Source organism: Macaca thibetana, chromosome 16 (genome assembly GCF_024542745.1).
Source record: "Macaca thibetana thibetana isolate TM-01 chromosome 16, ASM2454274v1, whole genome shotgun sequence".
NCBI lineage: Eukaryota > Metazoa > Chordata > Mammalia > Primates > Cercopithecidae > Macaca > Macaca thibetana.
The window spans coordinates 34,830,166-34,842,239 of record NC_065593.1 but is presented as its reverse complement, the minus strand read 5'-3'; the positions used below and the strand labels follow the sequence as shown (position 1 = coordinate 34,842,239).

At 38.7% G+C, this 12,074-nt stretch overlaps 2 protein-coding genes across 6 annotated transcripts in view; one reads left to right on the top strand and one right to left on the bottom strand.

Annotated features, from left to right (window-relative positions):
- PTRH2 (peptidyl-tRNA hydrolase 2) overlaps positions 1 to 12,074 on the bottom strand; it is a 1,137,200-nt gene that overhangs the window by 568,056 nt on the left and 557,070 nt on the right. The window lies entirely within an intron of this gene.
- Positions 1 to 12,074, top strand: part of MED13 (mediator complex subunit 13) — a 126,165-nt gene that overhangs the window by 90,176 nt on the left and 23,915 nt on the right. Inside the window, exons 17-19 of the mRNA XM_050764635.1 lie at positions 4,541 to 4,702; positions 9,341 to 9,564; positions 10,952 to 11,141. Coding sequence (XP_050620592.1) covers positions 4,541 to 4,702; positions 9,341 to 9,564; positions 10,952 to 11,141 — 576 coding nt within the window. The remainder of the gene's footprint in view (positions 1 to 4,540; positions 4,703 to 9,340; positions 9,565 to 10,951; positions 11,142 to 12,074) is intronic.

The window sequence follows — 12,074 nt, the reverse complement described above, 5'->3', positions numbered from 1 at the left end:
CCCTTAGCATCTTTCCTCCCTCTTGGACACTCGTTTTCCAGATATTTATGTGGATAACTCTGTCTCCTTTAAATCTTGTCAGATGTCATCTTCTCATTATAAAAATGCAAACCCTTCTTCATGTTCTCCATCTTGCTTTGTTTCCATAGTGTTGACTATTACCTTCTAACATAATAAAATTTATTAATTGTTGTTTCTTACCTCCATTAAGTACACTCTTTGCAAAGTTATGTGTAAAGGCAAAGATTTTTGTCTATAATCTAAACACCTAGAATAATGAACACAGTAGATCAGGATATTAAAATAGATGTTTGGATTTGTTTATTTAGTTTTAACATCTTGAAAAAGAAGATATGTTTGAATGAATTTAAAAGTCTGCAAAGTATAGTTTGTGTATATATATGTGGTTTTTTTTTTTTTTTTTTTTTTTGTTTGTTTTGTTTTTGAGACGCAGTCTTACTCTGTTTAGCCCAGGCTGGAGTGCAGTGGCGTGATCTCCACTCACTGCAAGCTGTGCCTACCGGATTCACGCCATTCTCCTGCCTTAGCCTCTTGAGTAGCTGGGACTACAGGCGCCCGCCGCACACCCAGCTAATTTTTTGTATTTTTAGTAGAGATGGAGTTTCACTGTGTTGGCCAGGCTGGTCTCGATCTCCTGACCTCGTGATCCACCCGCCTCAGCCTCTCAAAGTGCTGGAATTACAAGCATGAGCCACCGCGCCTGGCCAGTGTAGTTTGTAGATTTTAATGACAACGTTAATTTTGTTGAAGATAGAGAAAGCTCTGTTCTAATTATAAAAAATACATACTTGCTGAACAAAAATTAAGAATACCATACTATTCACCCATTTAAAATGTACAGTTGGCTGCTTTTTAGTATGCAGAGTTGGGCAGTAATCAACACAGTCGGTTTTAGAACATTTTCTTATTAAACCCCCTACCTGTTAGCAGTCACTCCCTTTTTCCGTTCAACCACCTTTCCTAGCTATAGACAACCACTAGTCTACTTTCTGTCTACCTAGATTTACTGCTTTTGGATATTTCATATCAATAGAATTATATACTGTATGGTCTTCAGTGACTGACTTTTTTCACTTTGCATAATGTTTTCAAGGTTCACCTATGCTATAGCACATATTAGTACTTTATTGCCAAATAATATTCCATTGTATGAAGATACTGTATTTTATTTACCCATTCATCAGTTGATGGATATTTAGTTTTTTCCCACTTTTTGGCTATTGTGAATAATGCTGCCATGAACATTTGTGTACAAGTTTTTATATGGACATGTTTTTATTACTCTTAAGTGGACTCACTGAGTCATATTGTTTAATCTTTTTTGTTGTTGTTGTTTTGAGATGGAGTCTCGCTCTTGTTGCCCAGGCTGGAGTGCAGTGGCGCAATCTTGGCTCACTCTAACCTCCGCCTCCCAGGTTCAAGCAATTCTCCTGCCTCAGCCTCCCGAGTAACTGGGATTACAGGCGCCCACCACCACGCCCAACTAATTTTTGTATTTTTAGTAGAGACGGGGTTTCACCATATTGGCCAGGCTGGTCTCAAACTCCTGACCTCAGGTGACCCACCTGCCTCGGCCTCCCATAGTGCTGGGATTACAGGTGTGAGCCACTGCACTTGGCCTTTGGTTTTGTTTTGAGACAAGAGTCTTGCTCTGTCATCCAGGCTGGAGTGCATTGGGGCTCAATCTTGGCTCATTGCAACCAGGTTGCAACCGACTCCCAGGTTCAAGCAATTCTTGTTCCTCAGCCTCCCCGTAGCTGGGATTACAAGCATGCACCACCACACCTGACCTGTTTAATCTTTTGAGGAACTGCCAGATTGTTTTCCATAGCAGCTGCACCATTTTACATAACTACCAGCAACATATGAGGGTTTCACTTACACTTGTCACATTGTTTTTCTTATAGTCATCTTATAATCAGAGTATCTCATTGTGATACTTTGTGTGAAGTAGTATCTCATTGTGGTTTCATCTGCATTTCCCTAATGACTAATAATGTTGAACATTGTTTAATGTGCTTGTTGTCCATTTGTATATCTTCTTTGGAGAAATGACTCTTCAGATTTTTTGCCCATTTTTAAAATTAGGTTTTTATGTATTTTTATTATCGAATCCTAAGAGTTTTTTAAATATATCCTGGATACAAGGACACAAGCCCCCTTACCACATGTGTGATTTGCATATATTTTCTCCTATACTCTGCGTTGTCTTTTCATTTTTTTTTTTTTTTTTTTTTTTTTTTAAGATACAGGGTCTTGCTAGTTTGCCCAGGCTGGTCTCGAACTCTTGGATTCAAGCGATCCTCCCGCTGCAGCCTCAGGTAGCTAGGACTGCAGGGGCCTGCTATCACACTCAGCTTCTTTTCACTTTCCTTTTTTTCGTATCTCCATAGGATGTGAAATCTTTTTATTTCGTTGGTGGTATTCTTTGAAGCACAAACATTTTTAATTTTGATGAAGTCCAATTTATTTTTTCTCTTGTTGCTTGTGCTTTTGATGTGTAGGTCAGGACCTAACCCAAGGTCTTGAAAATTTACTCCTATTACTTTTTTGAAATAACTTTTTAGTTTTAGCTCTTATATTTAGATCTCTGATCCATTCTGAATATTTTGTATATAGTATATGGAAGGGTTCTGACTTCATTCTTTTGCATGTGGATATCTAGTTGTCCCAGAATCACCTATGGAAAATGTTAAGTTGTCTTGGTACCTTTGTCAAAAATCAATTTATCATAAGCAGGAGGGTTGATTTCTGGATTTTCAGTTTATTTCTATTGATTGATTATCCTCCATGATCACTCCTTTTTTTTAAAAACTTTTATTTTAGGTTCATGGGTATGTGTGCCAGGTTTGTTATATAAGTAAAAGGTAAACTGTGTGTCCTGGGGGTCAGCATACAGATCATTTTGTCATGCAGGTAATAAACATAGTACTTCGTAGGTATTTTTTTCTGATCTTTTTTCTTTCTTTCTTTCTTTCTTTTTTTTTTTTTTTTTTTTTTTGAGAAGGGGTCTCGCTCTGTTGTCAAGGCTGAAGTGCAGTGTTATGCCATCATGGCTTACTTACCGTAACCTCGACCTCATGGGCTCAGGTGATCCTCCCACTTCATTCTCCTGAGTAGCTGGAACCACAGGCATGTGGCACCATATCTGGCTAACTTTTTGTAGAGACAGGGTTTTGCCATGTTGTGCAGGCTGCCCGTGAACTCCTAAGCTCAAGCAGTCTGACTGCCTCAGTCTCCCAAAGTGCTGGAATTACAGGCATGAGCCACCACCCAAGTCCAGCCTATTAGCATTTTCAACTACTAAATAGTATTCTACTGTGTATGCAAACGTTTATTTAAGCATATTACGTATTAAGTATTGTATTTGGAACTTAGTTTTAGCTAGTTCTGTACACTTTTTTTTGTTTTTGTTTTTGTTTTTTGAGATGGGCTCTCACTTTGTCACCCAAGCTGGAGTGCAGTGGCATGATCTCGGGTCACTGCAACCCCTGCCTCCTGGGTTCAAGCAATTCTCCTGCCTTAGCCTCCCAAGTAGCTGGGATTATAGGCATGCGCCGCCATGCCTGGCTAAGTTTTATAGTTTTTGGTAGAGACAGGGTTTCACTGTGTTGGCCAGGCTGGTTTCAGACTCCTGACCTCAAACAGTCCACCCGCGTTGGCCTCCCCAAGTGCTGGAATTACAGGTGTGAGCCACTGGGCCCAGCCAGTACACTTTTTAGATATAGGAAATTGGGGCCTATAATGATAAATTAGGCAAAGGTAATAACAAATTAAAATTGAATGATTTAATATAACTGCTCAAACAGGTTGAGTGGTACAACTGGACCATTCTGGGGGCCACATTTATTATATCAATATCATTTAGTGATTTTTCCTTGAGCCATTTGACATTTATGTGGAGCACCTTTCATACCCATTCTGATAGTTGGTCAGAAATGCAGGTCATAATTTGATAATCTATAAATCTTTAAGATGTATAAGCTTATAAAATATCTATGGATAATATACTTTTTAGCAGTGTGAGCAAGTTACTGTATAGTTTTTGTATTTTAGAATTGTCAAAGTCTACTTTTTTTTCCAATTAAACTTTAATAATTATAACCAGTCTTTATTCACTTTACCATAGTAGTGCTAATTATGGGATATAATTTCAATGTGAGGCAGACTTCTTTCTGGTAAAATACCTACAGCACCAAACCAGCCACCATAAATGCAAAAAGAAAGAAATTTATTTGACTAATTTATAAATTTGATTAATCAGCTAATGAATGACTTTTTATGGAGATAAGTTACAGTAGCTTTTTATTGTGTGTCTTCTTGGTTGTAAGTATCTACAAGAACCATTTCTACAGATCATCTTATAGAACTTAATACAATTCTCTGCACAAGGCAAGGGTTTAATCTTCTTGATGATGCAGACCTGAACTTCCCTATATGTGTTTTGTATTATCTTAAAATTTTATTTGTGTTGGGAATAGCAGTTCTTAATTACTTTTTTTTTTTTAAATGCTTGTAGATGTGAGTATGCAGTGCTCACAGGATATACTTCGAATGCTCCTCTCTCTTCAGCCAGTTCTTCAGGATGCCATTCAGAAAAAAAGAACAGTAAGACCTTGGGGTGTTCAGGGTCCTCTTACTTGGCAACAATTTCATAAAATGGCTGGCCGAGGCTCTTATGGTAAGTAATTTATAGTGATAAATAATGACTGATTTTATATCAGTTCTCAGATTTCTGTGCCCAACTAGAATAAGCACGTTAATTTTCTTTAAATATATTTGTGGTATATTCTTAAGGCCACTGTGATCCAATCCTAGCTTTTTTCCCCACCATTTCAAACATTCAGCTTACTCAACTCTCCAACCCCGCTTCAAAAGGTGTGGCTTCTCTCAGGTCTGTTTTTGCACATAGGGGACTTTCCCTCAAGATTTTACATGAAGAAAGGGACATACTGCTAAGGGTTTTTTTTTTTTTTTTTAATGGCAAAAAAATACTTTGTTATAAATTATTTTACAAAATTCAATGAAAAAGGGAGGCAGAGTGGGGAATGAGGGCTATACTAGTGATAAAAGGACCTAAGGTCTTCATTTAAAAATAATTACAACAAAGAAGAAATTTGCTGGTTGTGACAAGAGTAGAAAATGAATTCTCGTAGTAGGTATGCAGATTTATGGTCAGCTGTGATGAAAAGACCATTCCAAATATTTGGACTATTTGTGGAAGATTATCTCTGAAAGGTGGGCTGTAATTGGAGTTTTTCAAATGTATTTGGAATAATACTTCTTGAAATCTTTGACTTTTGTGTATGAATTTGGAATGTATTATATGTGAAAGTAGTGGATTTGCCTATATTTTCCTTTTCTCCCTCTTTTAATGGCTAAATAATTTAAATCTCATTACAAAACCTCTGCCTCCTGGGTTCACGCAATTCTCCTGGCTTAGCCTCCTGAGTAGCTGGGAATATGGGTGCGCGCCACCATGCCTGGCTAATTTTTTGTATTTTTAGTAGAGACAGGGTTTCATCATGTTGACCAGGCTGGTCTCCAACTCCTGGCCTCAAGTGATCTGCCTGCCTTAGCCTCCCTAAGTGCTGGGATTACAGGCATGAGCCACCGCGCCCAGCCAGAAAATATATTTTAGTATAAACTTTTACATTATTTTAAAAACTAAGATAGTAGCTGGGCGCGGTGGCTCACACCTGTAATCTCAGCACTTTGGAAGGCCAAGGCAGGTGGGTCACCTAGGTCGGGAGTTCTTCGAGACCAGCCTGACCAACATGAAGAAACCCCATTTCTACTAAAAATACAAAATAAGCCGGGCATGGTGGTGCATGTCTGTAATCCGAGCTACTTGAGAGGCTGTGGCAGGAGAAGGAGAATCACTTGAACCCGGGAGGCGGAGGTTGCCGCCAGCCGAGGTTGCCGCCAGCCAAGGTTGCCGCCAGCCAAGATCACGCCATTGTACTCCAGCCTGGGCAACAAGAGCGAAACTCTGTCTCAAAAAAAAAAAAAAAAACCAACCTAATATAGTACATTTATTTATTTATTTCTGTGCCTGAGATCATTTTTATCTGCACATATAGAGATCTTTTTTTTTTTATGGCTATATGTATTCATGTATTCCATTGTTCTTTACATATGATAATATATTTTACGAGTGCAGTGTTTATGAACATATAGATTGTTTCCACCATTATCATTACAGCTCTATTTCAGTAATGCACAGATCCCTGGCTTTAAAGCATGGGTGTATTTTTATTTTATTTATTATTTTTTTTGAGATATGTTCTGGCACCCTGGCTGGAGTACGGTGGCACAATCATGGCTCACTGCAGCCGTAACCTCCTGGGCCCAAGTGATCCTCCCACCTCAGCCTCCCAAGTAGCTGGTACTACAGGTGCGTGCCACCACACCCAGCTAATTTTTGTATATTTTGTAGAGATGAGGTTTTGCCATGTTTCCCAGGCTGGTCTCCAGCTCCTGGGCCCTAGTGATCTGCCCACCTCAGCCTCCCAAATGGCTAGACTATAAGCACCCAGATGTGTATTTCAAGAAAAGAAAAAAAAAAAAACTAAATAACTCTCTGTAATTCTGTAATACCTTTTTTTTAAATTTATTATTTTTTTTTTGAGACAGTCTCACTCTCTCGCCCAGACTGGAGTGCAGTGGCATGATGTCAGCTCACTGCACCCTCTGCCTCCCAGGTTCAAGCAGTTCTCATGCATCAGCCTCACGAGTAGCTGGGATTACAGGCATGCATTAACCACACCTGGCTAATTTTTGTATTTTTAGTAGAGATGGGATTTTGCCATGTTGCCCAGTCTGTTTTCGAACTCCTTGCCTCAAGTGATCCACCTGCCTAGGCCTCCCAAAGTGCTGAGATTACAGGCGTGAGCCACCATGCCCAGCCCCTGTAGTATCGATTTGAATGCCCACCAGTTAAAGTGCCTATTTTCCCAAAGCCTTGCCTAGTAGGTTGCTGATTCAGTGTTTGAGAGATTAAATAGTACAGACTGTGGGGATAGATTTCCTGGGTTTAAATTCCTACCCTGGTACTTCTTGTGAAATTCTAGAGAAATTGCTTAACTTCCTAATTTATGTTATTCTCATCTCTAAAATGAAGTTAATAATAGTTTCTGGCCAGGCGCAGTGGCTCAAGCCTGTAATCTCAGCACTTTGGGAGGCCGAGACGGGCGGATCACGAGGTCAGGAGATTGAGACCATCCTGGCTAACACGGTGAAACCCCGTCTCTACTAAAAAAATACAAAAAACTAGCCGGGCGTGGTGGCGGGCACCTGTAGTCCCAGCTACTTGGGAGGCTGAGGCAGGAGAATGGCATAAACCCGGGAGGCGGAGCTTGCAGTGAGCTGAGATCCGGCCACTGCACTCCAGCCTGGGCAACAGAGTGAGACTTCGTCTCAAAAAAAAAAATAATAGTTTCTGCCTTATGTTTTTTGTGAGGATTAAGTGAGTCAGTACATACAGAGAGCTATCAACAGTACCTAGCACATAGCATTATCATTGTTTGCTATTATTAATTTTAAATTGCTCTTTTTTTTTTTAATGAGAAAGAGCATCTTTTTATGTGTTATAGTTTTGTTTTGTAATCTTCATGTTCTTAACCCATTTTTCTATTAGGTTGTTGGTCATTTTCTTTTAAAAATTTTTTATTATGTTAAGAACACTCACCAGGCATGGTGACTCATGCCTGTAATCCCAGCACTTTGGGAGGCCGAGGTGGGCGGATCACTTGAGGTCAGTAGTTTGAGACCAGCCTGGCCAACATGATGAAACCCCATCTGTACCAAAATACAAAAAATTATCCAGGTGTGGTGATGTGTGCCTATAATCGCAGCTACTCGGGAGGCTGAGGTGAGATAATTGCTTGAACCCAGGAGGTGGAGGTTGGAGTGAGTGGAGATCGCAACACGGCACTGCAGCCTAGGCAACAGAACAAGACTCCATCTCAAAAACAGAAACAAAAACAAAAAAAACCTAAGAAACAGAACACTTAACATGAAATCTACACTCTTAATAAGGTTTTTTTCATGGCCGGGTGCGGTGGCTCACGCCTGTAATCCCAGCACTTTGGGAGGCCGAGGCGGGTGGATCACGAGGTGAGGAGATCGAGACCATCCTGGCTAATACAGTGAAACCCCATCTCTACTAAAAATGCGAAAAATTAGCCAGGCGTGGCGGTGGGCGCCTGTAGTCCCAGCTACTCAGGAAGCTGAGGCAGGAGAATGGCGTGAACCCGGGAGGCGGAGCTTGCAGTGAGCCGAGATCACGCCACTGCACTCCAGCCTGGGTGACAGAGCGAGACTCCGTCTCAAAAAAAAAAATAAGGTTTTTTTCTTTTTTCTATTTTTAAAATTATATTGTTTTTAAATGTATAAATAGGGATGGTGTCTCACTGCGTTGTCTAGGCCTCAAACTCCTGGGCTCAAGTAATCCTCCCACCTCAGCCTCCCAAGGTGCTGAGATTACAGGCATGAGCCATAGCACCTGGCCTACAGTGTATTTTTATGTCCCTTTTTTTTTTTTTGAGACGGGGTTTTGCTCTTGTTGCACAGCTGGAGTGCAATGGCGCAATCTCGGCTCACCACAACCTCCTGGGTTCAAGCAGTTCTCCTGTCTCAGCCTCCCGAGTAGCTGGGATTACAGGCATACACCACCACGTCTGGCTAATTTTGTATTTTTAGTAGAGATGGGGTTTCTCCATGTTGGTCAGGCTGGTCTCAGACTCCTAACCTCAAGTGATCTGCCCACCTCGGCCTCCCAAAGTGCTGGAATTCAGGTGTGAGCCACTGCATCCAGACCCACGCCAAAAATTTAAATGCAGACCAGACGTGGTGGCTCCCGCATGTAATCCCAGCACTTCGGGAGGCTGAGGAAGGAGGATCACTTGAGCTCAGGAGTTTGAGACCAACCTGGGCAACACAGCAAGATCCCATCTCTACAAAAACTTTAAAAATTAGCCAGGCGTAGTGGCACACACCTGTAGTCCCAGCTATTGGGGAAGCTGAGGCCAGACGATTACTGGAGCCCAGTATGTTAATGCTGCAGTAAGGCATGATTGTTCCACTGCAGTCTAACCTGGGCAACAGAGCAAGACCCTGTCTCAAAAAAATAAGTAAATAAAAAGACTTGTTTAGGAAATCCCTAACTGTTGAAAAGTCTTGATCACTGGCATTAAGTATTTTTGTCTGTAATAAAATATTTTCACTCATAATGACTTCATTAACTTTTGACATTTAAATAAAAAGGAGACATGTCTTGTTTTTAAGTGTTTTCTTAAAATACATCTTTCTTATTTAGGAACTGATGAATCCCCAGAACCACTGCCAATCCCCACATTTTTGTTGGGTTATGATTATGATTATCTGGTGCTTTCTCCATTTGCTCTTCCTTATTGGGAGAGACTTATGCTGGAACCCTATGGATCTCAAAGAGATATAGCCTATGTTGTACTGTGTCCAGAGAATGAAGCCTTGTTAAATGGAGCCAAAAGCTTTTTTAGAGATCTTACTGCAATATATGAGGTAGGTGTTTAAAAAGAGATGACATTTTAAAACTACCTTACGATTTGTATTGTTGTATATACAGCATACTGGGCAGTTCAGTTGATTGGGACACAGTGATAATGTCAGATTAGATGTTTATTTCTCTTACTAGCCAGTTACATTCTTTGCTGAGTTTGACCCAGTCTGTTAGATGTGTATGCCATGGGTCAGAGTGGCTATCTCCCTATTGGAGGAAGAAACATTGAGGGCATGTATATATACATATATCCATTTTAATGTGGCCTTTTCTAAAACAAAGGATAAATGTTAAATAGCTCCTCAGGGAAAAAATTACATTTACAAAAATTCTAGTCTTTATTCTCCAGGATTTCAGGTAGTGACACTAGGCCTCACTTTCCTCATATGTAAAATAAATCTATGCTAGATATCACTAAGGTCCATTTCGGGTCTGAAATTCTTGCCCTTTCTTTTAAGTTATAATTCTCACATATCCATTACCAGGCACAATAATTGTAAATTAAAAGTGTTATGGGACATGAAGTCTTACTTTATTATTCCCTCCTTTTTCCACAAAGGCTTGGAAATTTAGTCTTTAAATTTTGATTCCTTTTACAATCTGAATGTTAGTGTATGTTAGTTTAGCTTCCTTATAAAATTTTCCACATAATTACAAGGTATTTGTAGTGTGTTTTTAATAAATAAACATTTCCCAAAGGGTGTTATTTGGAATATTAGCCGGTAAAATCCTCTCAGAAAAAAAGTTCCATAGTTAAATAGGCTTGGGAAAACATTGTATATTATATTACTTTTTAGAGATTCACAATTCGTACTCGGTTTTTAAAGGCTTTGAAATTCTTACAGTAAAGAAGTCTTCTAAGTTTGCTTAATCCAATGTTACAAATTTATTTGACATTGGGCTTCTTACAACAAAAATCAGTGACTCACAAAACTAGATGGAGAGGGTATATAAATAAATTTGTATGCCAATTTTTATTATGCTTTGATTTAGGGATATGTGTATTCATAATTCATGAATTGGAGTTAATGTATACCTAAAATGACTGCATTTTTATGCTTACCTATTTCTGCATTCTGCAAGCTTTATTCAAACCAAATGGTTCTAGTACTATTGTTAGCTAGGTGTTTTTTCATTAGAGATATTTTAATTTTGAAAAAAACTTAATGAATTTCTAATGTAAAAATGAAAAAGACCTGTGGCACCATTTCACCCTTGATATGTTTATTTTTTTGACCTACTTCTAAAAACACAGTTGATATTTTTATTGTAACTGTTAATTGCAAATGGTTAAGCTTATTTTAAATAGCTTTCATGCTTGGTTTTATAATGTGTACCTAAACACTATAATAAATTTACTAATTCTGCTTTCTGTATGTATATTTGTAGTCCTGTCGATTAGGTCAACATAGACCTGTTTCTCGACTGTTAACAGATGGGATCATGAGAGTCGGATCTACTGCATCAAATAAACTATCAGAAAAGTTGGTAGCAGAATGGTTTTCTCAGGCAGCTGATGGTAACAATGAAGCATTTTCTAAACTCAAGCTTTATGCACAAGTCTGCAGATATGACCTAGGTATTGAATTTGTATTTATTGTATAAGGCTGGTGTTGGCAAAATGTGGCCTGGTCCACCAGCTGTTTTTGTAGATAAAATTTTATTGGAACACAGCCATCCTCATTTATTTATGTATTTTCGCTGGCTGCTTTTGTGCTACAACATTGGAGCTGAGTAGTTGTGTGGTTGCAAAGAGACTGTGTGGTTGCAAAGACGAAAGTATTTATTATCTGACCCTTTACAGAACAAGTTTGCTAATCCCTAATGAGGGATCCCATCAGGTAGGATGAAATTACGGGTTATAGATAAATTTTCTGTTGCCTCTGTAGGGTCTGATGTTTTAATAACATGAAGATTCTTCATTTGTTACAGTTCAGAGATAAAATAATTTATAGTTAATCTCTACCAAACCAAGAAATAGTTCTTTGTTGTAGCTAAGAAAATGACAGCTGTTTAAGACTTACTTGTTACATACGTTTTTTTCTTTCATTCTACCATGCCCAACTGTATTGCTTATAAATACTCTTGAAATAAATATCAGTGGACTTCCTGTAGACTTAATCCAAAGAGATGCAGAACCAAAATATTGAATCTCGTTAGACATTCCTGTAATTTGAACGCCATGATAACATTATACCATTTTATATTTTAATTAGCTGCCATGTAGCCAATATTTATTTGATTTGTGATTTAGAAACCCTTTGAATAGTTTGGTGAATATTGCTAGATACCTTTTTTTACATTCCATTATACTTAGAAAATAGAATTTTGTTACACTTTCATAGTAATCATTTCTTTAATTTTAAGTGAAAATTCTGGCTTTTTCAATTCCATTTTAAATATGTTTCTTCAGTTTCTAGAGGAAAATAGAAAGCAAATGTAGGTCACACCATTAGCAAGCAATTTAGGGGCTATAATTACCAAGAAAACATCAACTGGATTATGATTCTGT